We start from the raw sequence: 24,609 nt of genomic DNA, 5'->3' as shown, positions 1-24,609 counted from the left end.
GACATTATGAGGAAGAAGTTTATTGAGGAGCGATACAGAGACACAGAAAATAACAACTGATGCAATTCCCCCAGTTTAACATTATGCCCTCTGCTAAACATCTCACTACGACTGGAACTATCTCGTTGTTGGTCTTCAGCAGATGTTGTTTTTTTCCTTTTCTTTTGTCAACTTTCCAATTCTCTTTCTACATTTAGCTTTGGCAATACAGAATTGTAATTCATGCCGGTAAGGCAGTCTAAAATTCGAGAGAAGAGAGCGTTTAGTGAATAGAGACACAGAGAACGATTAAAGCGCTAGGATCCTTGATGAGGTCTTAATAGTCCACAGGTACAGTATCTCCTTATCATTACCTATATACATCAGAACACAGTTTAGGCCCACATACACAATAACAAACTGACAGAGAAGCACTTGAACATTGACGATACCGCCTTAAGCTCTGATGGAGACGCTGACTGGCTGGCTGGCTTCGATGGTTGTGAGAGAAGAGGAAGTAAAGAGAGGCTAGGAGGAGTTGAGAAAAGAGAAAGAGAGCGCTAGTGTGTGATGGGGGCATGGAGTCGCATGTTTCAAACCTGAGAAAAAGGCTAAATGGAAACATGTAAATGCATGTTCGCTCAAGAAGGATCGTGTGTTTTGCCACGCTAATTTTTTTTTTTTTTTCCTTCTCACGAGTCAGCATCTGAATCCGAGCTTAAAGCCGCAAAGGGTCACAGCTGGACCATCGATACAGCACAGGTGGACACCTATGACGAGGTTAAATGCATTATTGAGGCTGTTTTTCCATATAGAGAATACTGAAGGTGCTCCTCAGCCTTGCTATGTGTGTATGGCTGCTACTACAACACGGGAACAACTCACTAAAAGTCCAACATTAAATTTTTACCCCCGAGGGTGTTTTAATGATTCATCATTAACAGCTTTGACCATGAAAACAAATACAACTGAAACGCCAACAAACGTGCAGACGGACGGCACATGCACACACGTGTCCTCACGCACTCGTACACAGAATTACTCGCGCACAAACACTCACATACTAAGATACAACTTCTGTTCCTAAGAGAACATTAAGCTGATAATTAACACTTAAAGGGGGGCATTATACAATAAATTAATACAATACTAAATCAAACCCAGCCTACATATAGGCAAATTAGTCCCTCCCCCATATACACACACACACGCACACACACAAAAACACACGCACACACACTCTACATACACACACTCCCATGCAATAAAAGCAGCTTATGTGCCATGCTGCATTTTGGAATGAGTAGGGCAGTACGACTGCTGAGCGTATTTTCATGTAGAAGCAGCAAGTGGGGGGGAGTGGCTGATGTGGTGACGGGTTTCTGAGGAGAGGGGGGGGGTTAAAGGTTCCAGGGACTGATACCGGGTAGTGGATCTGCTAAGCAAACCTGGACCACAGGCGAGCAACAAGCGCACATACACATACACATACACCACAAGACAAGTACCATACTGTACATAGATATATGGACATCGTCACCTGGCAGGAAATTGAGGGTCGAGGGGGTCAAAGACTTCAGTGTCTGCACTAAGGAGAGAGACCGGGACGGCAGAGCCATGGCTAATAGAGGAGGGATGGAGAGGGATGAGGGAGGGAGATAAGTGGATGAGGAACCCATTTAGATGTTTACGGTGGGGCTTGTCTTGTAGGAGATGGCGGGGGCCGCCGGCTTGTGCGGAGAATGAATGATGATGTGTCAGAGACCAAGGACAGATAAGATGAGGAAGGAAAAATGAGAGGGGAATAGTAAATAAGACGAAAGGAGACAAGAAAAGAGACAAAATTAGACACAAGTTTACGAGATGCTGTGTACAAATTGTACAAATGTCTTCATCGTCTCACACATAGAGTCAAAATTAGTAGGGAATCACCAAAGGCCCAATGATACGATATTATCACGACATTTAAGTCACGATATATTATAGCTTATTTTAAACATTTTGCGATACACTGCGATAAGATATATTACAATTTATTGCGATTTATTACCTTTTTTTCAACTGCAAATTATGCCTTTGTCTGTTTTATCTAATAAGATCCAGTTTTCACTCTGTTCATCTCAGAGTTTTCATTCACATATCTTGAGGTCAAAGGTCAAGGGACCCCTTTTAAAATGGTCATGCCAGTTTTTTCCTCGTAAAAATTTCACCCTCAACATCACTGTAGCTTTAATACTGAACCTGCTACAACCTCTGAAAGACAGAATAGCGTCCGGGCTGGCCGGCGGATTGTTAAGAGCTTAATAGTTTACATAATAAAAGATCAATACTTGACGTCTGTGTATCAATACAATATTACCACGGAAAATATTGCGATACTAGGCTATATTGATTTTTTCCCACAACCCTAAAAATTATCAATGTAAAGATTGTTAAAACAAAAATGAGTAGTTAGATGAAAACATCAATACCACTGTCACACTGTTAATAAGAGCAGCTGAGATCTGAGTCTGAGCAGGAGAGCTTGATAAGGTATAAAATTCACCAAGAATGCCCTATGTAATATTACAAAATGTTCAGTTCTATGTAAAAATATATATTTTTTTATACATAAGCAAAATATACAGTTTGGAGATGTGCTCCCAAGTTTCTTATTAGTACAAGTAATTTATTATTTCCAATGGGAAATTGCAGTTTTATGGGTTTTAATCATCCCTTCCCTCATAAAGACATCAGAAGAGCATTTTTGGCGTCTTCCTGACAGATAAGCTGTGTGAAGGTTGCATTTACCTGGGGATGCTAGGGGGAGCCCTGTTAGGGCGGCTGGGAGCCTGAGGGCTGTCAGCACTATTATTGAAGGGCCCCAGGGGTCCTGGGCGGTTAGGTGGTGGCGGGGCCCCTCGGGGAGCCGGGCGCTGGCCTGAAGACATCCTCCTGGGGGCAGTGGGGCTAGATGGAGGAGACCTGGAGGAGGGAAAACATATAGTATTGAATAATGTTTAGGAAAGAAAGAGCGCAGCTAACAACAGTTTTGATTTGAAACGGTTACATGTATGTGATCAGTTTAATTCTAGTAACTTTACCTGCGACCACCGGCTCCTCCCACCCAGGAGTTGTCAACAGGCGGAGGCATGGGGATGGTGATGGTGGAGGTGGAGATATCACCGATGATGAGGAGGGCCTCCTTCAGGGCCGTGTGGGTCCTCAGCACCTCATCCCTCCTCTGGGCCTGCTCCTGGGACTCGTCCATCAGGGCGTTCTGGTCACCGGCAGAGTACAGCTGGGCCAGCAGTTCTGCATTGATGAAGTCCTTCACCTGGTGGCAGGAAGAGGTAGTGCAGGATGAGGAATCAGAAATGTAAAAATGAAGAAAAAGTACAGGCCTTCTGATGGTTATTTTTTCACTCAAAGGTTATCAAGTCACTATTAGTATTAATAGTAATAGTAGTAGTATCTTGACGTTATAGCAACAGCAAAGGAGAGCTGTCTTCACGGCCCATATAAACGAACATCTGAGTAATCTTTTCTTACATTGTTGATCATTAGATGCATGATGGTCTTGGGCATGAGGTCCCGGATGCACTTGTTGACAATAGCCATGTAGGAGTCCACCAGGTTACGGATGGTCTCCACTTTACGCTCCAGCTGAGGGTCCATGGAGAAGTTCTCTGCAGCGGTGGTGGTCTCACTCTCAACCTGTAGAGGGAGAGAGGAGAAATACTCTTTAAACAAGGAAAGAGAAACTTTTACAAAAAGATATTGGGTGCATTGTATGACTCTGACTATTTAATACAGGGTGATTACATTTTTCCTAAAAGAATGGCGTGGGTAAATGTTAGAAAACTAACTAACTAACTATGTTTGCCCTTTTTGCCAAATGTGTTTATTTCCAGAATTGTCATGCAAAATACGTTAAAATATGGAAAGTTTAAAATATTAAAAAAATGAGCGACATAGAAGGTGTTAAATAATGTTAAGTCGTCACGCACATCCAAAATGAACAAATCCTTGAGTGACGTTTCGAGCAGATGCTTTTCTTCAGAAATTATAGAGGCACGTCTATTTAATTCTAGCCATATAGAAGGCATGACAGCTACGGGCTTGATGTTATTCTTATGAGCTGTGAAGTTCTCACTTATATTAGTGATATTTATTACACGGCTTTGTCGAATACTCGATTCTGATTGGTCAATCACGGCGTTCTACGGTCTGTTATTTCTTTACAGCAGACCGTTGCTATGTATAACAGACCGTTGCTATGGGCGCAGTTGTGATGTCGGACTTTGGCGGACCGTTTTTGTTTTCTTAAGTAAGTAGCCGTGTAATAAGCGGGATAATGTAGAGCTAGCGGGTCATTGTTGTGAAATAAACCCCTTCAGGGTGAGGCAGCACCCCGTGGACCCCGACGGGGTTTATTATGCAACAATGACCAGCTAGCTGTACATCATCCCTTACATATTTCTGTATATTATGAGTATATATGTGCTTTTCTTAATATAAATGTAACGTTACTGGTAGTTATATGTGGGGTGTTTGGGTCACTGGCGTTATCATGTGACCAGAGCCTCTAATTTACGTCGTCTGTTCATATTACTGAGTCTGAAGAAGAGCATCTGCTCGAGACGACTTAAGGATGTGCTGATAAATTGCACTTAGGGGCGCCACAGTGTGCGGACCTTTATTTATATTTTCATAACTTAGGAGGTGGGAAATAAAATAATAATAATATGAAAGAGGAAAGGTAAATAATAAGAATACGTTAGGATTAGACAGAAAAGGGGAACAAAAGATAAGAAACTGTCACTTATGGAGTAACATCGAGTGAGAATGGATGAGTTTGCTCACCGACATGACTTTCTCAGGATAGACCCCGGCACGTAGGAGAGAAGATTTCCAGCTGTCCACATCATCCTGAGAGTCACAGGCCAACTCCAGGGTGCGATTGTCCTTGTACACATTCCTAAAACACCGTGACACACGAGAATATGCATTCATCATACACCAACTTGAGGAGTGTATTTACCTAAATAAACATTACAATTAGATCTAACTAATCTATGAATGATTATTTATTTAAAAAAAACAACATGTAGACAATGCTTCCCATTGTTACAAAAAGTGTTCAACAAAAATATGTAAACTCTGACATCTGGAAGCATTGACAGTATTAGGTTAGGTGCCTCCTTCCATGTGGGATATTTTGTTGTTTAACCCTTCCCGGGGTTTCCAGCCAAGAGGGATGAATAAACTGAATTACCATTAAACGTTTTACAGGACGTTCTGCACCAATTACTAAAAGTGCAGGCCTGATAATAAACATTATAAACAGATTCACCGTGTTATGGATAGGCTGCATTCCTATATTATTATCGTCAAGCTACTATTACAACATCAAGACCTTCAAGTAAATCTGTTTTTGTAATAATCCCCTGCAATAATGCACTGTATAATGTCTGCTATTGTAATTACACTTCTTTGTGCGTCTTGAACACTTTGTGCATCTTGAACACACAAACTTCATAAACTGAGCTGTGGATCTATTAGAAATAGCTCCAGTCTGCAATCATGCATACATGCATGCATACATCGTGTACAAAACACATAATCCAAAACATATTTCAGCTGCCGCAACCAGCACACAGGCCTCGGACTCTCTAACTCCATCTACTGCATGTGATTGCTGTAAAAAAGTTGTGATTTATTTGCAGCCGCATGAAAAAGTAGAAGTTAAGAACGTTAAAGATCTCCCAGCTGACCTTGACTCTGTGTTGAAAATGCAGAATATGTGCTTGCTGGACATGAAACTCTTTTCCACATCGCGGACCTTCAGGTTGTCCAGAGGGAGCATGTACTTCTTCTCTTTCTCCTGTAGCGGATGAGGAAAACAGAAGGTATGGATCAGGAGAGCGTTCTATGACTAATGCAATTTGCTCTGTTTGTTATTTTTCAGGAATTCTTTTGCAATGAAATTATTTGCAAATTGTGCAAGAATATGGACATAAGAGAAATGTGAATTCAGGTTTTTAAAGAGGGGGAGACAGGGGGTGAGCAAAGAGAAAAGGGGGTGATAGGAGGGAGGAGGAATGGGGGAGAGTGGGAGATAGTGGGGGTGGCGGGGGTGGGTGGAGAAGGGGGTTAGCAGGAACAGAGAAAGAAAAAGGGAGAAGGAGAGCACATGTGGAAGTCATTACAGTGTGGGTCAGGACACAGTCGTTCTTCACGGTGCGTTTTTGCCGGGGAGAGCTGGCAGCTAAAGGCTGAGTGAACTAAGACGGGGAAAACGCAGATATACGCCAGCACTGGAGGTCCAAACACATCCTCTAGCAGAAGCTCTGTGACATATTCAAAGAGCGGCCTGCGACGGATGCTGAAGAAACTCTTAATTTTTTACACTCCATCCTTGCCTCCATCTTTCGTCTTTTTTCTTTTATCCCTCCCCCTCTATATTTTCTCAATATTTTTTCTTTCCATTCCAGAGGGGCCCACTTCCTGCCTGATTTTTTTTTGAAGGAGGGAGAGAGAGCGAGAGAGGGAGAGATTAAATGACAGCCTGGCGTTAAAACTCAACATCTGGTAGTGCTTAGCAGCACACAGAGAACCAGGGAAGGAGGGAGAAGTTAAAGAGACGGCGGGCGAAGGAGGAGGAGGAGGAGGAGGAGGAGAGACCGAGAAGAAGAAGAAGAAGAAGAAGAAACACAAAAGTGGATTTGCAAAAGATTTGCAGAAGAAAAGCCAACATCTGGCCTGAAGGTCCGGGAAGAGGTGGTAGATGGTCGCAGGTAAGAATTAAAGAGGATGAAGACAAGACAAGAAAACTCTGCAGACTCTTCTGCGTTGTATTCCCCAAGGGGTCACTGCGGCCCATATATGGTCACATGGGTCTCCTCCCTCTTCCTCCCTCTTCCTCTCCCTTTCTCACTCACTCCCCCCCTCCGTCTCTCTCTTTCCCTCTTTTTTGTAATACCCCCTCCCTGAACGTGCAGCCAGTCTGTCCCAGTCGTCTGAGCGAATGTGCCACGTCAAGGCTGGATACTCTTCATGGCCGGCGTGACCAAAACGGACCGCGAGGGGACCCAGAGCTCGAACCGTCTACCACCAAAACAAATAAACACGCCAGGAGACGTCCACCGAAAAGGCCCGGGGAAGGCGGCGAACGCGGACGAGGCGGCTTTGACGGGGTTTTCGATTAGACGGGATCCTTGCTGCCAAAATGGAGAGGCGGCGAAGGGAGGGCACAGACGACAGGAGCCGCCGGCGAGCATCTGGAATGGCAGAAAACGGCAACGCAGGGCCCGGCTCTTAGCTCCGGCTCCGTCCACCCAGTGTTCAGACTACCTGTTCATTATCATACTGGTGTACAGTAGTCTGCACATTGGTTAGACTGGGCATGGACCCCTCTTCTGTCAGTCTGTCTTTCTGCTGTGTCGCTCTCTCCGTCTCTCTGTTGGCATTCCAAGATGTGTGTGGTTTTATTTTTGCATCTGTTCCTTCCTTCACACCCTTTTGCTATTTATAATCAGTATGTGATCTATATTCATCTGTATTTTGTCCTAAGTGCATTCTAACACACTTCCATTTCATTTCTTTTTTTGTTTTTTGGAATAAACATACATCACCAATGTTCAACACTAACTGCAGATTTGACAACTTGTTTAAGGTGTGAATGAATCTAAAATGTTGCAGCCAGAACGATAAAAGATTTTAAAAGCTCACAAAATGGCGAGCGCACATAATTTATAGCATGAATGAGTAAGTGTGCAGGCTGCTAGCCCGGGTGCTCTGATGAAGATGTGGTCCACTGGAATGGGGGGGGTGGAGGGGAGGAGCGAGTGTGGCTGCAAAGCGTCCAACGCAGGCCAAAGGAACGAGGGCCAATCAATCAAGTGCAGTTTGAAAATACAGTCAGACACCTCCAGTGAAGTTATTTCAGTGGGTGGCCAAAATGGAGTTGAAAGGCATAGGACACTGGCGTAAACGAGATTGCTGTGGTGTCGAATAACTGCGAAAAGGCTGGTAGGAAAAAGTGTTCTGCAGATGGTGCAAGAAAGCACCAGTGCACACAAAGAATATGTGTACACACACAGGATGTGTTGCATTTGACTGGTCAGTTAAATGAGTCTATTTAGGTAAGCTTGTGTTGTTGGTTTTGTGGTGAAAGTCAAAGAGTGGACCAGTTGCATGAAGAATATTACGCTCTATTATACAGGGACAAAGCAGCGACTCATGAAGTGATAGCTGCTTATGAAGTTGAAGGTCAGAAAATGGGGGATATTGATATTTAATAGAGGGGTTTCTCTCTCTGCCCGAAAACATTGAAGGCTGATGTTTGGATTAAAAACTTGTGATTTTCCTGCCAAGAATGCGAGCAGTTCCAAAGTTACTGCCAACCACAGGAGGGAGGAGGGTGTGCGAGAGAGTGTGTGTGTGTGTGTGTGTGTGTGTGTGTGCACGTGCATGCGTATGTGACTATAGAAAGTTCACGGGGTGTAAAACAGAAATATACAAGGCGAAGCCAGCGGAGTCTATAATTTCCTACATTACCACACCGACGTATCAAATGACAATCTGTAGGCCCCGGTGCTGTGTGCTGCTGTCTGAGGGCTGAGTATAGTAGTTCATATATTTTGGGTGTCTGTGAGTGAACATTTGGTTGGGATTGGGCCTGGTCCAGATTTGCAGAGAAGAAGCGAATGCCTGAATTCCCAGTGGAAAGAGGTGGGGAGGGAGGAAAGAGAGAAAAGAAGGGAAACTCAGAGACAAAGGGAAAGATGAAGGGTTGAAGAAGAAGGAGTGAATGACAAGAACCATGGCCTTCACGTACAGTACATTACTCTTCAACAAATGCTAAAAGGTCACAAATAGTGAGTTAAGTTGACCTGCGATAAAGTGGAGCCACGTATAAAAATCTACTTTACAACCCAGGCTGGAGAGAACACTGGTGTCTCCATCACATACAAATTCTACTCTGTGTATCGCTCTTGGAAAAGAGACCAAACAATGTCAACTAAACATACAACAATGCAGCGACAACACCAACTGGCTGAAGGAGTTGCAGTGTGTCTGCCTATCTACACTTGCTGTGCAGAATATCCTCCAACCTGTACAGCAGGCACAGACAGGCAGATAGACATCAGCCCGCCAAATGAGCCAGCAGGACGGACCAAATGCTGCATCCTCCTGTCGATGCCGAGCGGCGCAAACGGTGTGCCAGTATGTCTGTCTGTTGGTTTTTATGATGTATTATCAATGAGAATGGAAATAAAAAATGATAAAATTCTTCCATGAGATCCGAGTCGTTTATCTACCGTGTATGAATTTAATTGCTCTTTCCATTCCATCAGTTTTAGCTGATTTTGTATTTAGTTAAATACATAAAGAGCAACACCACAAAGAATCTTTTTCACATTTTCTCGACCATTTTCACACTCTAAAGTAATTTCCTTCTCGCCGGGAGACATTCAGATGAAATATAAAAACATTGCACATATTCATATTAGGCCTGTCGATGCAAATTTGTTTTAACACCACTAATTTCTTTAACACATTAACGCTACTTGCGATTTTTAGGATGTAGCGGCTCAGTTTTAAAGCTAGAGTGAAGATACTGGTATCATATGAATATAGAAAACCTAAAGAATTCATTGGTAACGACCATGTCATACTAGCTTATCATGAAAGAGGTTAAATAATGCTCCAAAATTCATAACATTTTGGTGAGGAAAAACTGGCATGGCCATTTTCAAAGGGGTCCCTTGACCTCTGACCTCAAGATATGTGAATGAAAATGGGTTCTATGTGTACCCACGAGTCTCCCCTTTACAGACATGCACACTTTATGATAATCACATGCAGTTTGGGGCAAGTCATAGTCAAGTCAGCACACTGACACACTGACAGCTGTTGTTGCCTGTTGGGCTGCAGTTTGCCATGTTATGATTTGAGCATATTTTTTATGCTAAATGCAGTACCTGTGAGGGTTTCTGGACAATATATGTCATTGTTTTGTGTTGTTAATTGATTTCCAATAATAAATATATACATACATTTGCATAAAGCAGCATATTTGCCCACTCCCATGTTGATAAGAGTATTAAATACTTGACAAATCTCCCATAAAGGTAATTTTTTTTTTTCATCCAATGACAAATACTTCGTCTAAATACTCAGAAACCAGAACACCGAGCTGAAAGACACTAAAATGCTTCGTAAAGCTGACGTTGGACCTACAGAGTCGGGTCATAATTCTCTGTAGATTTGTTATTACGAGCTACCCCTTTCACATTAAGAGTGATTTAATCCATTGTTGTTATAAAAAAAGAAATATAGCTGCTTTAAACTCACCTCATCATCCTTGAACCAGGAGAGGCTCTCGGCAGTCAGCACAAACCAGTACTCCTTGGCTCCTCCCTTCATGATGCTGATGTTGTTGATGGTCAGCCAGCCTTTGCGGATGACCTGAGGGGAGGGTAAGGGCAGAAAGTTAGAAATTGCTGTAATGATAAAATAAATATAATAAAAACACAAAAAAAACAAGAGCTGGAGCTCCTCATCCGTAATGATTTTGATTAAAAAAAAATGTGCCCAAATGAATCTGTGCAGGTAATCGATGCATGAATGGAGATGAAATGTGTGTGAAGGTCAGGTTAGGTGTGTCATCGTGTCTTTGTGACTCACTCAGAGCCGAGCATGTGACCGTGTGTCAGTGCAGTCTCATTCAAGGAACTGTGTTCACAATGCCACAAGCAGAGGCTCAGTGTTAGCTTGTTAAGTGACCATTGTGTTAAGTGCTTCAAGCACACAATAGAGCATGTGTGTGTGTGTGTGTCAACTGTGTTAGGTATAGGAACCCTACAAGCCCTACATAAACAGGCCTGCAGGCACAGTGCCAAGTGATTATTAGGTTAGATTACTGTCAGTCTTGCACCGCCTAAGACTCACTAAGGAGGTTACCCAAATCATTACAAAGCCTTTCTGTCACAGGCAAACATAGAGGGCTGTTTTGTGCCTGGATCCATGGCAGGATACTAAACACTTTTAGTCTTTCAGATGATATTTTAACTGCCAAAACCATTTAATTTCTATTATTCAAATTGGCAACCCCTTGTAGTCTGCGGACGCTGGTGGGTGGAGGGGGTGTTAGAGAGTAAACGGTTAGAGAGTAAACTCTTACAATCAGGCCTGATGCGGGAGGAGAGGAGGCCTGCAACAGGAAGGAATGTGGGGGGGATTTAGAAACCATGTGGCACTAAAAAAAAAAAATGGTAACTTTTCTAGTGCGACTTGTATTAAAGAAAATGCCTCTGCCCAAGAGTAGCTCACACAGCCAATTTGCCATTCTTGAACCCCGTCAAGAGTGGAAAACGAGAGAAAACGACTCTTAATGCAGCGGTGCTGGAGAGAGCACCACACAATGGGCAGAAGTGTTACTGCAGGCACAAATGACATTGCAAACCAAAAACCCACAATGAGTGATACTCACCAACAGACACCCATAAGAGGGCAGCTGAGATTCTCACTAAGGGATGGGGATGAAATGCAAAGTGGCACCTTGATGACACAGGGAGGGTTCAAACAAAGGGAAATGTCTCAACAACAACACCAAGTGATGATGGTGGCATAAAGTAATAGAACCCAATGTGATTCTTTTACTGAGATAAAATCATAAAAACCAAAGAAGCAAGCAAACCACTGTAAACAAACTGGTGCCCCACTAAACATAATACACCATGCATTACTGAAATATAAAATAATAATATCTGAGAGAACATAAGGTTAAAATATATATAACATGAAACGTGTGCAATGCAAAAGATTTACTAAAATGAAAGAGTATCTGGGATCATCTCTCTCTCTCTGCAGTAGCCATCCTGCTGCTACCTTGACCTTGTGCTCCGCTGTTTGTGTGTGACATATGAGACATGACAAACGCTCACCTGATTTACTGCTGAACTCTGGCTCTTATTAGTCTGACTGCTCCTCTGCTGCGCACTGCGGTGGAGAAACGACAAAACAGAGATGGCAGGAGAGACGCGGGATGACGGGGAGGGAAAGGTGAATGTAGAGGAGAGAGAGATAGAGGGGAAAAACATGACAGGGGTAAAAAGGAGATCTTCTAAACATTTGTTTTCACCAGCCTGACATGTTTATTCATAAATAATTGATCATGGTGGCGCCGAGCTAATAGATAGAGGAGTCTTTACTTAGCAAAGCCAATGAAGTCTTCGTGGTTAGTGTTGATGTAAGAGAGCTGGATGTCTATCAACAGCAGAACCTGTAACAACACAAAGCATTTAACATGAAGCGAGTCGTTCTTAGAGGAACATAATAGTGGGAAAGACTCTGATTTTGTTTTCTTTCCGAGAGTTAGATGAGAAGATTGATACCACTCTCATATCTGTACAATATAAAGGTGGACGACATGACAAATCCCCACAAGTGAAGCCAAAACATCTCAATCGCCCCCTGGTGGCTGGCTGCAGTATAGGTCATAAGTCCCGCCCCCTCCATGTTAGTGGATGGGACCAAACTAGTACTCAAAGTACACATCAAATAATTTTTCCCAAAGATGTTTTCTGTCATTTTAGGTAGTTCTTATCATGCTGATGTACGTTCAAGTGTTCATTTTTCTGATAAGTTTGGTTTTAATTAGTTATTTGATGCTATAAAAAGGGAGTGAGACGTCATGATTGACAGCGGGAATTGTACGAGAGAGGAGATGTAACTTTAACTTTCTATAACCGTCATGAGTCTGTGTAATAGAACCGGTGTCAATTAGATCATAAATGTAGTTATAGAGATATTATGGTTAGTTATTGTTTCTTTCTAGCCAAACAGCGACCGGGGTTTTAATGAAGCAGCTAGGTGGCTCACGCTAACAAGCTGCAGTCGTGCTTGGCTCGTGATTGGCTCAGGGACCTCCAATCACTACTGCGCAGACTCTGACTCTAAATGACGTCAAAATCTGCCAAGTGGTTAGCTTAGTTTAGCATAATGACTGGGAACAGCTAGCTCCTCTCTGTCTGGCACATAAAACCACAACGTGTCGTTGTTACACTTCGCTTCTTGTACAGATTAAACAAACGAGTTATAAAGTGTGAGTTAGTGAACTTCAGAGGTGATGATGGGTGGATTTTGTTAATTTCAAACAGAGACAGGCTAGCTCTTTCACCCGTTTTCAGTCTTTGTGACCAGATGCAGATGGTTGTTTTATATTTACCATACAGACATGAGAGTGGCATTGATCTTCTTCAAATAAGCTAATTTCCCCAAACTATTCCTTTATTTCTTCATACAGTATGTGTATTAATAGTAATCTATTTGGTTAATTGGTACCTTGTTTGTAATTCCATAACATTACAATGACAAATACAGATATAAAACTGTCATATGTGGGCATACAGGTCAGAGACCTTCCCTCATAAATAAATGTTCATGGCCATTACTGCAAACTAATGAGTGTTACCTGGTCCTTGGCCCGGCTCTCTCTGTCTCGGATATGACAAGTCACAATTCTCTCAGTTTCCTCGCGCAGCATGGGGAAGCACTCCAGCTGAAAGCACATCACACAGTTTATCACTCATTATTCAACAGTAAGCTCATCTTTCATTTTCCAATTGATGTTTCTTTCATTCATCCATCCTTTATCGACTATCCTTCCTTGCTTCGCTTCCTCCTTGCTTCCCTACAAACTTCCAAACCTCCATAAACAAACAGGAGTTACCTTGTTGGAGCACTGGCGCACGGTGTTAATCAGTTCCTGGATGACCATGTCCACGCACTTGACGCAGGGCCCCTTCAGCTTTATGACCTGCTTCTTCACAATGGCCTCAAACGCCATATCTGGGGTGAAAAGTCCAGTCCTGAAGCCCACCAAGAGGAGGAGAAAAAGTGGATGTCAATCACATCTACTTGAGCAATATTGATTTCGGTTCAACATAATAAAACAACATATAAATATTTTATCTGTATTATGGTTCTCTATGCAATAATAAAGGGCTCAGTGTTAAATAACAGTCACAGTAGATGTTGGATGTGCTATTGTTTTCGGAGGGAATTCATGCTAAAATGTGGTGTTTCTTTAGATGTCAGTTTTCTCGCTTGGGTGGCAATTCTTTTGGCTGTGGTGGCTAACCGCTGCTGAACCAATATAGAAACACACAGAGTGGCTGGACTGAACATAGACGAAGAAAGAAAGAAAGAAAGACAACATGCTCCTCCCTTGGTTATAAATTCCCATCCACACCATGTATTTTTAGGCTTTAACCAAACACAAAGATGTGTATTTTTACTTGTTATGATGTTTGTCCCATCAACATTAATACATTTGACTGTCTTCATGCTGTGAATAAATTAATTTATACCTTTATAATGATAAAAAGCCAGTGGTAGCATGACTGGTTGGTACATCCCAAATATTTGGAGGAATTGTGTGCCTTTATGGGTAAAATTTTTTACCTGATACCGTGGATGTTCTTAATGGCATAACTGATCTCGCGACGCATCTCCTTCTCATCACACTCCATCTGAGGGGAACAGAGAGGAGTAGTTTAGATGGTGGAAACAGAGGACAGAGTTGTAAAACTGTAAAAGATGAGAGACCGCATGAAGAGAAACAGCATGACTGGTAAAAGAGTAATTATAAGATGAAATAAAGAGAGAAAAATAGTACAAAAAAGCTGTATTTGTACTATGAATTTGAACATGTATTGATAATAGTGAAGCTATTTAGGGACCATTCAATAGAAAATCACCAGAGAGGGCATTATACAGAGTGTATGGAGAGCTGGGAGGAAATAGGACAAAGAACAAAAGAAGGAAATTGAATGCAAAAAAGAGTCATTTAGTTTTATATTCTGCCTTCAAGACTTAATTGTCTTAAAATGAGAATGAAAAAAGTCTGCAGGGGGTGTCATTATTTCAGCTGTTCCCTGTGCACTTTCCATTGTTTCAGAAAAGTTTCTATGAGCGTCACAATCTTTGAACAAGACAGTATAAGGCAGATGACTCAGTGCCATTTAGGACGATGATTTTGGGAGTTTTAGCAACCTGTGAGTTTAAATTCTACAATTAAAAAAATGTCACATGGTAGGATTCTAGTAGAGATTGAATATATTTAAAGAGAACCTATTATGCTTTTGTGCTTTTTCCCTTTCCTTTAGTGTTATATCGTTTTTTTGTGCTTGTAATAGGTCTGTAAAGTTACAAAGTCCATGCCAAAGGGAGTTACTCTCCCCCACAGTAACACTGCTCCTGAACTGCCTGAAATGCCTCGCTTGAAGTCCCGCCTTTTCTTCCGTAACATGGTGATGTCACCAAGTAACAAATCTGCATAATACCTGCCAAGCAGCTAGTTCGGCACGTCCTCAAACAAAGCTAAATAGAGCAGAGCTGGAGCGGAGTCTGAAGAGTTTGGGTCGGTTGACCAATCAGAGCAGACCGGGATTTTCTTTTTCTCGCTGGAGCTCAAACAGAGCGTTTTAGACAGAGGGTGAAAAGAGGTGTTGCAGCACAGCTGGTATGACAGAAATAAAGCATGTAAACATGTTCTAGTAGGAACCCAAAATAGTATGCACCTAAAAATAAGCATAAGAGGTCCTTAAATTTGACCACTTTAAGCCAACAAATCATCAAATTGGAAAAAAAAGCTATTTGTATTTGAAACAGGACAATTTAACCACAGCTGGTTATTTCACTATTGTTTTGCAGTGCCATCTTCTTCTATGTGCAACATTATCACCTTGACCAGCTCAAAGGGGAAACGCTCGTGGAAGATGCGGTTGATTTTTGCTCCACCAGACAGCTCCACTGTGTCCACCTGATCCCCTGAGCCCTCAATCCTTTTCTCAAAGTCCACAGAGAACTGCTGCACCATCCTGAAACGACAATATGATAAATAAAAGACCAGCAATGACCTCTGACTTCTTAAAATACGAGCTAATAAGCAATGGGTCATCAGATATTTTTGCAGGATACTTAGATTTTATGAACAAAATCTAATGTAAATGCTCTTGTTGTGAGAAAAACGTGGCACTGACTGCAGCAGCTGCTTGGTTTTGCGGGACGGGTCATCAGGTCGGTATCCCCGGTATTCCTCGGCCTCCTTGTCCAGAGCCAACAGCTGGGACTGCAGCTTGCTGCGGAAAGCTGGCAGGGTGTCCCGGATGTGGTTGGTCAATTGCTGTGGAGACACAAAGCCAGCAAAATTAAACAAATTATAATCACATAGGAGCATCAATCAGTAGATTATGTTATTGGCATTTTTGGCTGTATAGTGATTTACCAATCGAGACTGTATATTTCACTGTAATCATACATAATCTAACATTCTTTTACAATAACAATGCAGAGATAATGTGGAATGCAAGCCTGAGTGAAACGATAAATTATTTGGAGCTGAGCTAGAAAGAGCGAGTGCTTTTTCCACCTACTGACAGTCTAGTATCACCCACACTGATGTGCCATACAATGGAAGCTGAAAAACAATTCCGCCCTTTTATTAATTATGTAAAGTGCACTGTGGGAAAGCACCGGGAGTAAATCTACAGTATGATCACCTCGTTGAGCACTCTCTGCAGCCGTGGGGTGCCCATTTTCTCAGCCATGTGCCTGTATGCCGCGTGGGACAAGAAGAACTTCCTCTCAGCTTCCAGAGCTGCCTTGATATCTTTCTTCCCATCTATGTCTTTCTGACTGCGATTCACCACTCCGATATAGCCTGGGAATGAATAAACAAGGACACAAATTGAGAGAAATAATGAATGAGAATCCCGGGAGACAAAGGCAGCGATAGCACAAGCGAGACAAACAGAAAAAGAAGCGAAGTAGAAGTGAAAGAAGATAGAACAAGGACAGAGTTATTGGACACAGAACACAGGGAGAGAATTTGAAAGTGAAAGGTTACAAGAGAAAGAGCGAGTACAAGAGCCAAAGTGAATCTGGCTCACTATCACTATACTGTACAACATACACACCTCTTCGTAGCGGCAGCAACTTGTTCTCCAATATTTCTCGGGCATCTGTGCCTTCGTCCATCAAATCCAGTTTGGTGATTACTCCGATAGTCCTCAGCCCTAGAAACAGGATCAAAAAGAGGGAGGGTGATTGTAATGGAAATTTAGAATTGCTTTTTGGAAGTTTAAAGGCACTATTTTCTTTTAAAAAGAACATGTTGTGCTTTTTCCCTTTCCTGTTATATAGTTTTTTTGTGCTTGTAAAAGGTTTGCAAAGTTACAAAGTCCACGCCAAAGGGAGTTACTCTCCCCCACAGAAACACTGCTCCTGATCTGCCTGAAATGCTTTGCTTGAAGTCCCGCCTTTTCTTCCGTAGTGGTGATGTCAAAGAGTAACACATTTGCATAATACCTGCCTAGCGGCTAGTTTGGCACACCCTCAAACAAAGCTAGTTAGAGCGGAGCTGGAGCGGAGTTCAAAGAGTGGGCTAGCTGACCAATCAGAGCAGACTGGGCTTTAATAGGTCCTCTATGATAGTTTGGGTCACTTTTCCAAGTAAAAATGCAACACTAGCTAATACAAGCTTCTGCTTATTTTCTGTTTTACAACATCGTAAATTGAATACATTTGGGTTTTGGCCTGCTGTTCCGACAAAATGGGCACTTTAAAGATGTCACCTTTGCCGAGTTCCTAATGCAGCTTTGCATCCAGTTTTCCTTTCCTTTATTCCTTTCCTCTTCTCTACTTCTTTCTTCATATTAATTGCACTTCTGCCACGTCATCCTTTCCAAGCATCTTTGGCTGTTAGCCTCCCATCTCCGTGCTCCCTCCTGTATTCTTCCACCTCACTCTCCTTGTGTGATATTATTCATCCCTCCCACAAGGTTACTTTGTCCAAGTCCTCCTCTTCCTAGCTAATTCGTCCTCCTCTCCTGTCTGAAGGTCAAACATTAAATTAAGTTGATTCTTTTCTTACCCTTCCTCATTATCCCACTTCCAGCGTCTCTTTTTCCTCAGCATCACCTATTCTGTGTTTCTTTAATTCCTCCCATCTCTTTCTGATTTTCTTTTTCCTCCCTCCTCGTTTCTCTTTTGATGCCCTCCTTATCCTCCATTTTCCCCTTCTCTCAGCCCCTCGTTTCTAATAATAATGTGACACTTGATCGATCCCTGTAGGGAAATTCTGTTTCCACATTCGGAGAGGTCGTTGAACAAGGTCAGACACTGAGCACCATCGCTGCAGCTGATGGAGATTCAATGTCTTGCTCAGGTCAGTCTCTCTAACCACAAGGCCACCTTTTACGTGCTCCATTCCTCTTTTCTACATCTCTCCTACAGCCTCCTTCACTCCCAACATCCTTTCCACGCGCTCGCCTCACCCTGTGGGTCGACGTCCTTCGCCAGTTTGAGAGCGTCAGAGTTGGCCAGGTCAGAGTTGGCCGGAGTGACGGCCAGGATCAAGCAGCTCTCTCTGGTGATGAACTGCATGATCATTTCCCTGATCTGCTGCTCGATGTCAACTGGCTGGTCTCCGACTGGCACCTTAGTGATCCCCGGCAGGTCGATGAGAGTCAGGTTCAGCACTGCACAGACAGAGAGATGCAACATAAGAAGAACTGGTCATACCTGTGTGACATTTTGTAATTGTAATCAGAAAATCTGTAGTTAGACCCCAAAAACGACCAAAATACCATAATAAATATCCAGCACCTAATCTTTAAACTTGAATAAACGAATAATGGAACCAAGATTGGGTTGCACTAGCTTTTTGTAATTTCATTAGGGGAGACCGGGGGCAATTGTAACATTTTTTGGTTTTGATGTCATTACTCAAAAACCTCTTGAGCTACTTGGATACAGTTTTTTGTAGGTAACTTGTATTGTGTGCTACTTGTTAACAGTCATTAAATACTTTTGCAAGCAATGTTTGAGTCACAATATTACCATCAACATTTGGTCATTTAAGCTAGCATTATTGCCAAAATGTTTTGTAGTTTGACGTATTTTAAAATCTTCTCAGTTTAAACAGTATTTCAATCTAGTGTCAGGTCAGACAGGTCAACAATTTCTCATATTAGCTACCCCTTATACTTTGCTACCCCTAAACAGGTTATATGTTAGCCAGCATGTTTTGCCAGTTGGTTCCATTAGCGCGGCGACGCAACAGTTACACCTGGCAGGTAGCTAGTTGGTGTAAATATGCAGTAATAACTAACCTCTATGCAAAAAATTGTGTGATGAAACTCTTCACTTATATCTGGGCTACGTTTGCACGTACTAACATCTGGTGCAACCGCCTCCAAGAGCAAAACTGGTGGAAATGCTGTAGGAAATACTAGCTAATTATAATCACTTTTAATTGTGCATACTGTATATATCAGTATAATATGGTTTGTGGGCATCAATAGGATCCACTCCTTCCCAGAAATTTCAAACCTGAACTTCATCTGAATACTAAATGGAGATCAAAATGTTCGTGTTAGCATTTTCTGCCTTGTTGTTAATTGACAATTAACCAGTCTTAGCATTTCAAGATGTAATTCCAATGTGCTTGGATGTTTACTGTCCATGCTATTAGTTTGAAACCAGAAAGTATAAAAAAAATATATAGGTATAAGCTAATAAGCTAAACTTATAGCTAATAAATGATAAGCTAATAGCTATAAGCTAATTTGAATCAGTTATATTCTGAATGGAGCTCTGCAAGTGGAAGTTTACAGATGGTAGCAACCTGAATTAATTAGTCCAATTCAAACTTACTTCAATTCAAGACTCTGGTTATAAAGGACCACATTCACTTTTACAGCAAACAATCTAAAGACATCAGTATAGCAGCAGTATAGTGTTATCCATATGAACACGGAGCCTTTAAATGACCTTCTCCTCCTTTTAACTCCTCAACGTCATAGAAATTCATTCACACACTGTGTAATTATTTTGTTGGCAAAACCACATTCTTTGTTTCAAATGACCCAGTTTTTAAAAAACCTTTTCTGCCAGCAAATAATACAAAGAGCGAGAGTGTGATAACTCACAGCTGGTCACGGTCTACCTTGATTCAAAGGTGTTACTGTGTGCTTGTTACTTGGAGGAAGGAAAGCAGAGTTATGGCTCGCGCACCGTGAGGGGAGTAAACCCGCAGGTTGATGGGGACGGGAGATATGCCTTTGTTGGCCCCCGTGGCGCGGTCCGTCTCCTGCTCGATCTCTTGGCGGACCTCATCGAAGTCTATGAACTTCTTCCCTTTGCAGTGGAGGAATTCAGCCCATTCTGAGAGGATGAAAATAAAGATAAGTGGGATTAGTGGCGGCTGTGCTACATGTGCATCTGAGAGAAAAAATAATGCCAGTGTGAGAGGGAAAAAAAGCCAGAGAGAAAAAAACAAACAGTATAATTGTATGTGTTCATGCTAGCATGTGTGGGTGTGTGAATGTGTATGCGCCCACCTGCAGTGGCGCTGATAAGCTGCAGAACCAGGGGCCTGCGGGTGACAATACCAGATCCACGGGGCAGAAAGTCCCTGAGGAAGGACAGCCAGTCAAAACTCATTACATCAAACCACAGTCAATGTAAACATTTATCAGAGAGTGTAGGTGTGGATATTGTCGGCGTAATGATATCTTCATCTTGAGGGTTTTTTCCTTTGAACTCTTGAAGGACAAATTTATTATAGGCTAATTATACCCTTCAATGTCACTAATCTGGCATGCTATACGGCAGTTCAATATAGTCTGAGTGGAATAGGGGCCATTTTAAAAACACTGCCACTCCTGAAGCTTTCAGCTGCTGCTGCAAGTGCTCCAACAGTACAGAACAACCTGACCTGATAAACAACAGGTCAAAATGAAGAGCTGCATCGCTGACAGGGAGCTCTCGCTCATTTAAAAACGATGACTTCACCATTTCCTGAGGGGGTTCCACACCAACTCGTTTTGTGTGTGTGTGACTGTGTGTCCACTACTGTGCATGCCACACACACACCTGACAGCCATCCCGAACACCTCCTATGCTAAAGGTCTGTTCCAAGAAAACCTTATTAACACATATCGACCCACGGAGCTCCCTCAAGTGGCATGAGTTAAAAAAAAAGAGGAGCCCACTACTTGTCCATTCAGCTCTGTGCAGAGCCAGTTCTGGACAGATGGACCATTACTCAGCATCACGACTCTCAATGAGGGGCTGGAACAGGACAAAATCAATGCATCCATCTGGATATGCATGTTAAAACTGCACAAGAGAGGGAACTATTTGCTCACACCGAAAGCAATCTAGCTAATGCTGCACTTCCACAAATTTGGGGTGGACTTGCGAGCGACAGATTGAAAAGATAGCGGTCAGTATTGAAGCAGCAGAGGCTGAGACATTCTCACGTTTAGTCCCTACCATGGGTCAACCTCCAAAAAACACTACAGTTCCCATAATGCATCATATAATCATTAGACATTCCCTGCTCTGATCTTTCAAACTCAATACCTGCAGTTTATAACGCATTTTCTTTTGTCAAATATTTGCAATCTAAAGCCAAAGACAAACTCAGACGTTACAAAGCTCCCTCCAGAGCCACAGAAGACATTATACAGCTGATTTCACAGGCTGGGTACAGCGCTCTCCATGGCGGGCAAACTGACCTTTATGCGTAACATCGGTGTGACCCTTTCATTTTTTTTAAGCTTTGACCGTTGCCATGGTATTCGACCTCCAAATCAGTATTTGAATGCTTCGTTTTTTTTGTTTATATATAAGGATGTAATAATAATGTATATAAAGCCCATGAAATAAGGAATAATCCCATAACATTATGCATTATTCAAATTCAACATGCATTATTATCGGTTATTCTCAGGCAGATATCGCTGTTTGTTGTGTGTAGAGGTGCGTGTGTGTGGGGCAGTGCGACAGCGGCACTGAAACGGTGAAAATGGAAACAGACAGACAGAAGAACAGGTCAGCCTGCTGCGCCGCGCCACATAGTGAAGCTTTGAATACCTTCGAATATTACTCACCAAAGCTCCGTAGCCCAAAAAATGCTATTCGGGACAGCCTTAATATTATATCAACTGGCACAGACGAAAAAAATAATGAAATGCTTCAATAAATGAGTCAATTTAGAGTTTTTTTTTCCAGCAAATCCTTATATTAAACTAGTCCTCAATTAAAAGGTCCTCCATCTCTTTTAAATGCATGAGCTATAGGACAGAATGGTGCCATAATACTGAGCAGAAAATAGCAGACAAAAGCTTATCATAGTGTAGCTATTGGGCAGTTGTTGTGGGACGTGGCTGTGTTTTCTGATCCATCTTTTTTAACTTAAATAAACACTTATGTCACCAACAGAATCACACTCCTGGTTGTCGAAAGCTTGATCCTAATCCAAATCAATTCAAATGCATCTGCTCATAATTTATTTGTTGTGGGTGACCGGAATCCAGGGCGACATGATGAATATTCATGTGTGTTTTCAGGAGTGGGAGCTGACATGTACAGCAAGATAGTGTTTTTAAAATGGTTATACATGCAGTGATGTGCCTCTTGGAATCTGCATTTTGCACGGGCACAGAACATGGCACTTATCATTTTTATGAGGCTCGACGGCATGTTAATGCCTTCCAAAGGATGCTTGAGGAGCTGTATAGAGATGGATGTTTTTTAGGACTCTGAAGAAAGCCCGGCTGCAGTTGATGCTGATTGGGCTGAAATCCCCAACGGTGCTGCTGTAACCCAAATACAGCTTCCAATCCATCCTCTGTCGTTATAGCCACAAGACTGTGTTTTAAAACACATATACTGAACATAATGCAAGGTAGCAACAGCAGTGACTTAAAGCTGGGGGGAGAGAGAGATGTTTTGAACTCTGCACTGAGAGATTGGCCCCATAGGCCTCTTATGTCATCCTCAAGGTTAACCGGAGAGAAAAGGGATTATCCTATTTACTAGGTGGTCAATTTTTACCTGCCTACAAAGTTCTCCAGCACGGAGCTCTTCCCTGCACTCTGGCCTCCGACCACCGCAATCTGCGGCAGGTCCAGGTTGCAGGCCTGCCCGATGGAGCTGAAGGCATCCTGCAGCTTGTTGACCAGCGGGATCAGGTCCTCCATGCCACGGTTTCCCATGGTGCCTTTAGAGAGCGGGTGGACTCGGGGATCAGCGAATGGAGAGAGAGAGAGAGAGACAGAAAGAGGAGGGGATGAGGAAGAGGAGGAGGAGGAGGAGGAGGAGGGGGGATGTGGAGCTGCTAGGCTATATTAGTCCAGGATACCGCGGTGGTGCTTGTTGATGTAGTGAAGTCATCTAGCCAAGCATTGCCCTGAAGCCAAGCGAGGGTCTGTGGAAGAGGAGAGAGAGAGAGGTGCAGAAAAAAGAGATGTGAACAGACAGGGACAGACAATTGCGCAGTTGCTCACCACATCCACCATAACCTCTCTCTCTCTCTCTTTTGCACACACACACACAAACACAATCTCTCTCGCTCTCTCTCTCTCTCTTTTGCACACACACACAGATCAGCACGAAGCATATACTTTCAAGGGCATTTGGTGAGTGCAGCCTCTATAGGCTCCACAAACATAAATGCAAAACAAAGCTCACATGCATGCACATACAAGCTGTCATACAATAGAATAATATGCAATCCATTGAGAATATATATCCCAGTATAATAATCATGCATTTGTTTTGATCCTACCCCGCCTCAGGATTCCCTCAGTGTGTCTGTCAGTGTGTCCGATGGTCGCTGTCCGGTGCTGAAACCGAAACGACGCGCTCGGATCGAGGCAGCAGCAAAAGAGACGCGCGACAAGGACCCACCGGACGATTATACAAGCACCACCACCACCTGCTATGGCGGTGCATCAGCTTGATCTGTGTGCATTAATTCGCCTTGTGGGGCTTCGTGTTCCGGTCGGCTGAATGTCAGAGCGGTTTCATCCCGAACACAAATTCGCCTTTGACAGATTAATCATTTTTTTTCTCTCTCTCTCTCTCCTGCGCGCCGCGCTTGGAATAATTGCGAAGCTGCGCCTCGGTTCTTTAGTATCGACGCAGCGGTGGACCAATGAGAGCAGCGGGATGAGGGACGGAGGCTGAGGGATGCAGAGACCTCATTGGCTGAGCAGGTACAGGTTAGGCCTACCTGAGCCCGCCTCCTGTTTACATCCGTGCCATTTGTGTGTGAGTCATGCGGCACGGCTGCGCATCGCTGCAACAAGAAGAAGAAGAAGAAGAAGAAGAGGTGGATGCGCTCCTTCTTCAGAGACCCGCAGTGGGAGCACACAAAACCAGCTGTCCATCTCTTTATTTTGCACTAACCATATAATGGTTGCAATTAGGTACATTCCTGGAATGTAATTTGCAATGTGCAATACTCTTGGCACTTTATTCTATTTATTCCTTTATTCTTTTTTTTTATCTCGTCTTGTTTTTATTCTTGTATTTATTGTGAATATTTTTATTTTTTGTACTTGTATTGATCTTGCACCTCCCCATATGCCACCTATACTGTGTTCCCTCTGTCATTGATGATTGTGCAGTATGAATGTGTATATGTCTCGGTGGACTGCAGAAACTGAATTGCCCTTCGGGGATAAATAAAGCTATCTGTATGTGTATAATTCAATATAAACACTTTACCATTTCATTACAGCAGGTTGTGTGACAGGCTTTTTTTTTTTTTTTTCAAACGTA

At 42.7% G+C, this 24,609-nt stretch overlaps 1 protein-coding gene across 1 annotated transcript; it reads right to left on the bottom strand.

Moving 5' to 3' along the window:
* dnm3b (dynamin 3b) lies at positions 1-23,946 on the bottom strand. Its single transcript, XM_037787803.1, has 21 exons — positions 23,612-23,946; positions 22,879-23,251; positions 20,376-20,449; positions 20,050-20,199; positions 18,309-18,512; positions 16,950-17,048; positions 16,533-16,693; positions 16,014-16,156; positions 15,716-15,851; positions 14,434-14,501; positions 13,700-13,838; positions 13,442-13,528; positions 12,180-12,250; positions 11,913-11,967; positions 10,321-10,434; positions 5,736-5,845; positions 4,825-4,939; positions 3,511-3,675; positions 3,063-3,295; positions 2,770-2,943; positions 1-1,709 (listed from the first exon to the last, which is right to left on the bottom strand). The coding sequence occupies exons 2-21, from the start codon at positions 23,037-23,039 to the stop codon at positions 1,667-1,669; spliced, it is 2,502 nt and encodes an 833-aa protein (XP_037643731.1). The 5' UTR covers positions 23,040-23,251; positions 23,612-23,946; the 3' UTR covers positions 1-1,666.
* Between the last annotated feature and the right edge of the window lie 663 nt (positions 23,947-24,609).

Source organism: Sebastes umbrosus, chromosome 12 (assembly GCF_015220745.1).
Source record: "Sebastes umbrosus isolate fSebUmb1 chromosome 12, fSebUmb1.pri, whole genome shotgun sequence".
NCBI classification, from domain to species: Eukaryota; Metazoa; Chordata; class Actinopteri; order Perciformes; family Sebastidae; genus Sebastes; species Sebastes umbrosus.
This window is presented reverse-complemented; position numbering and strand designations above follow the sequence as displayed.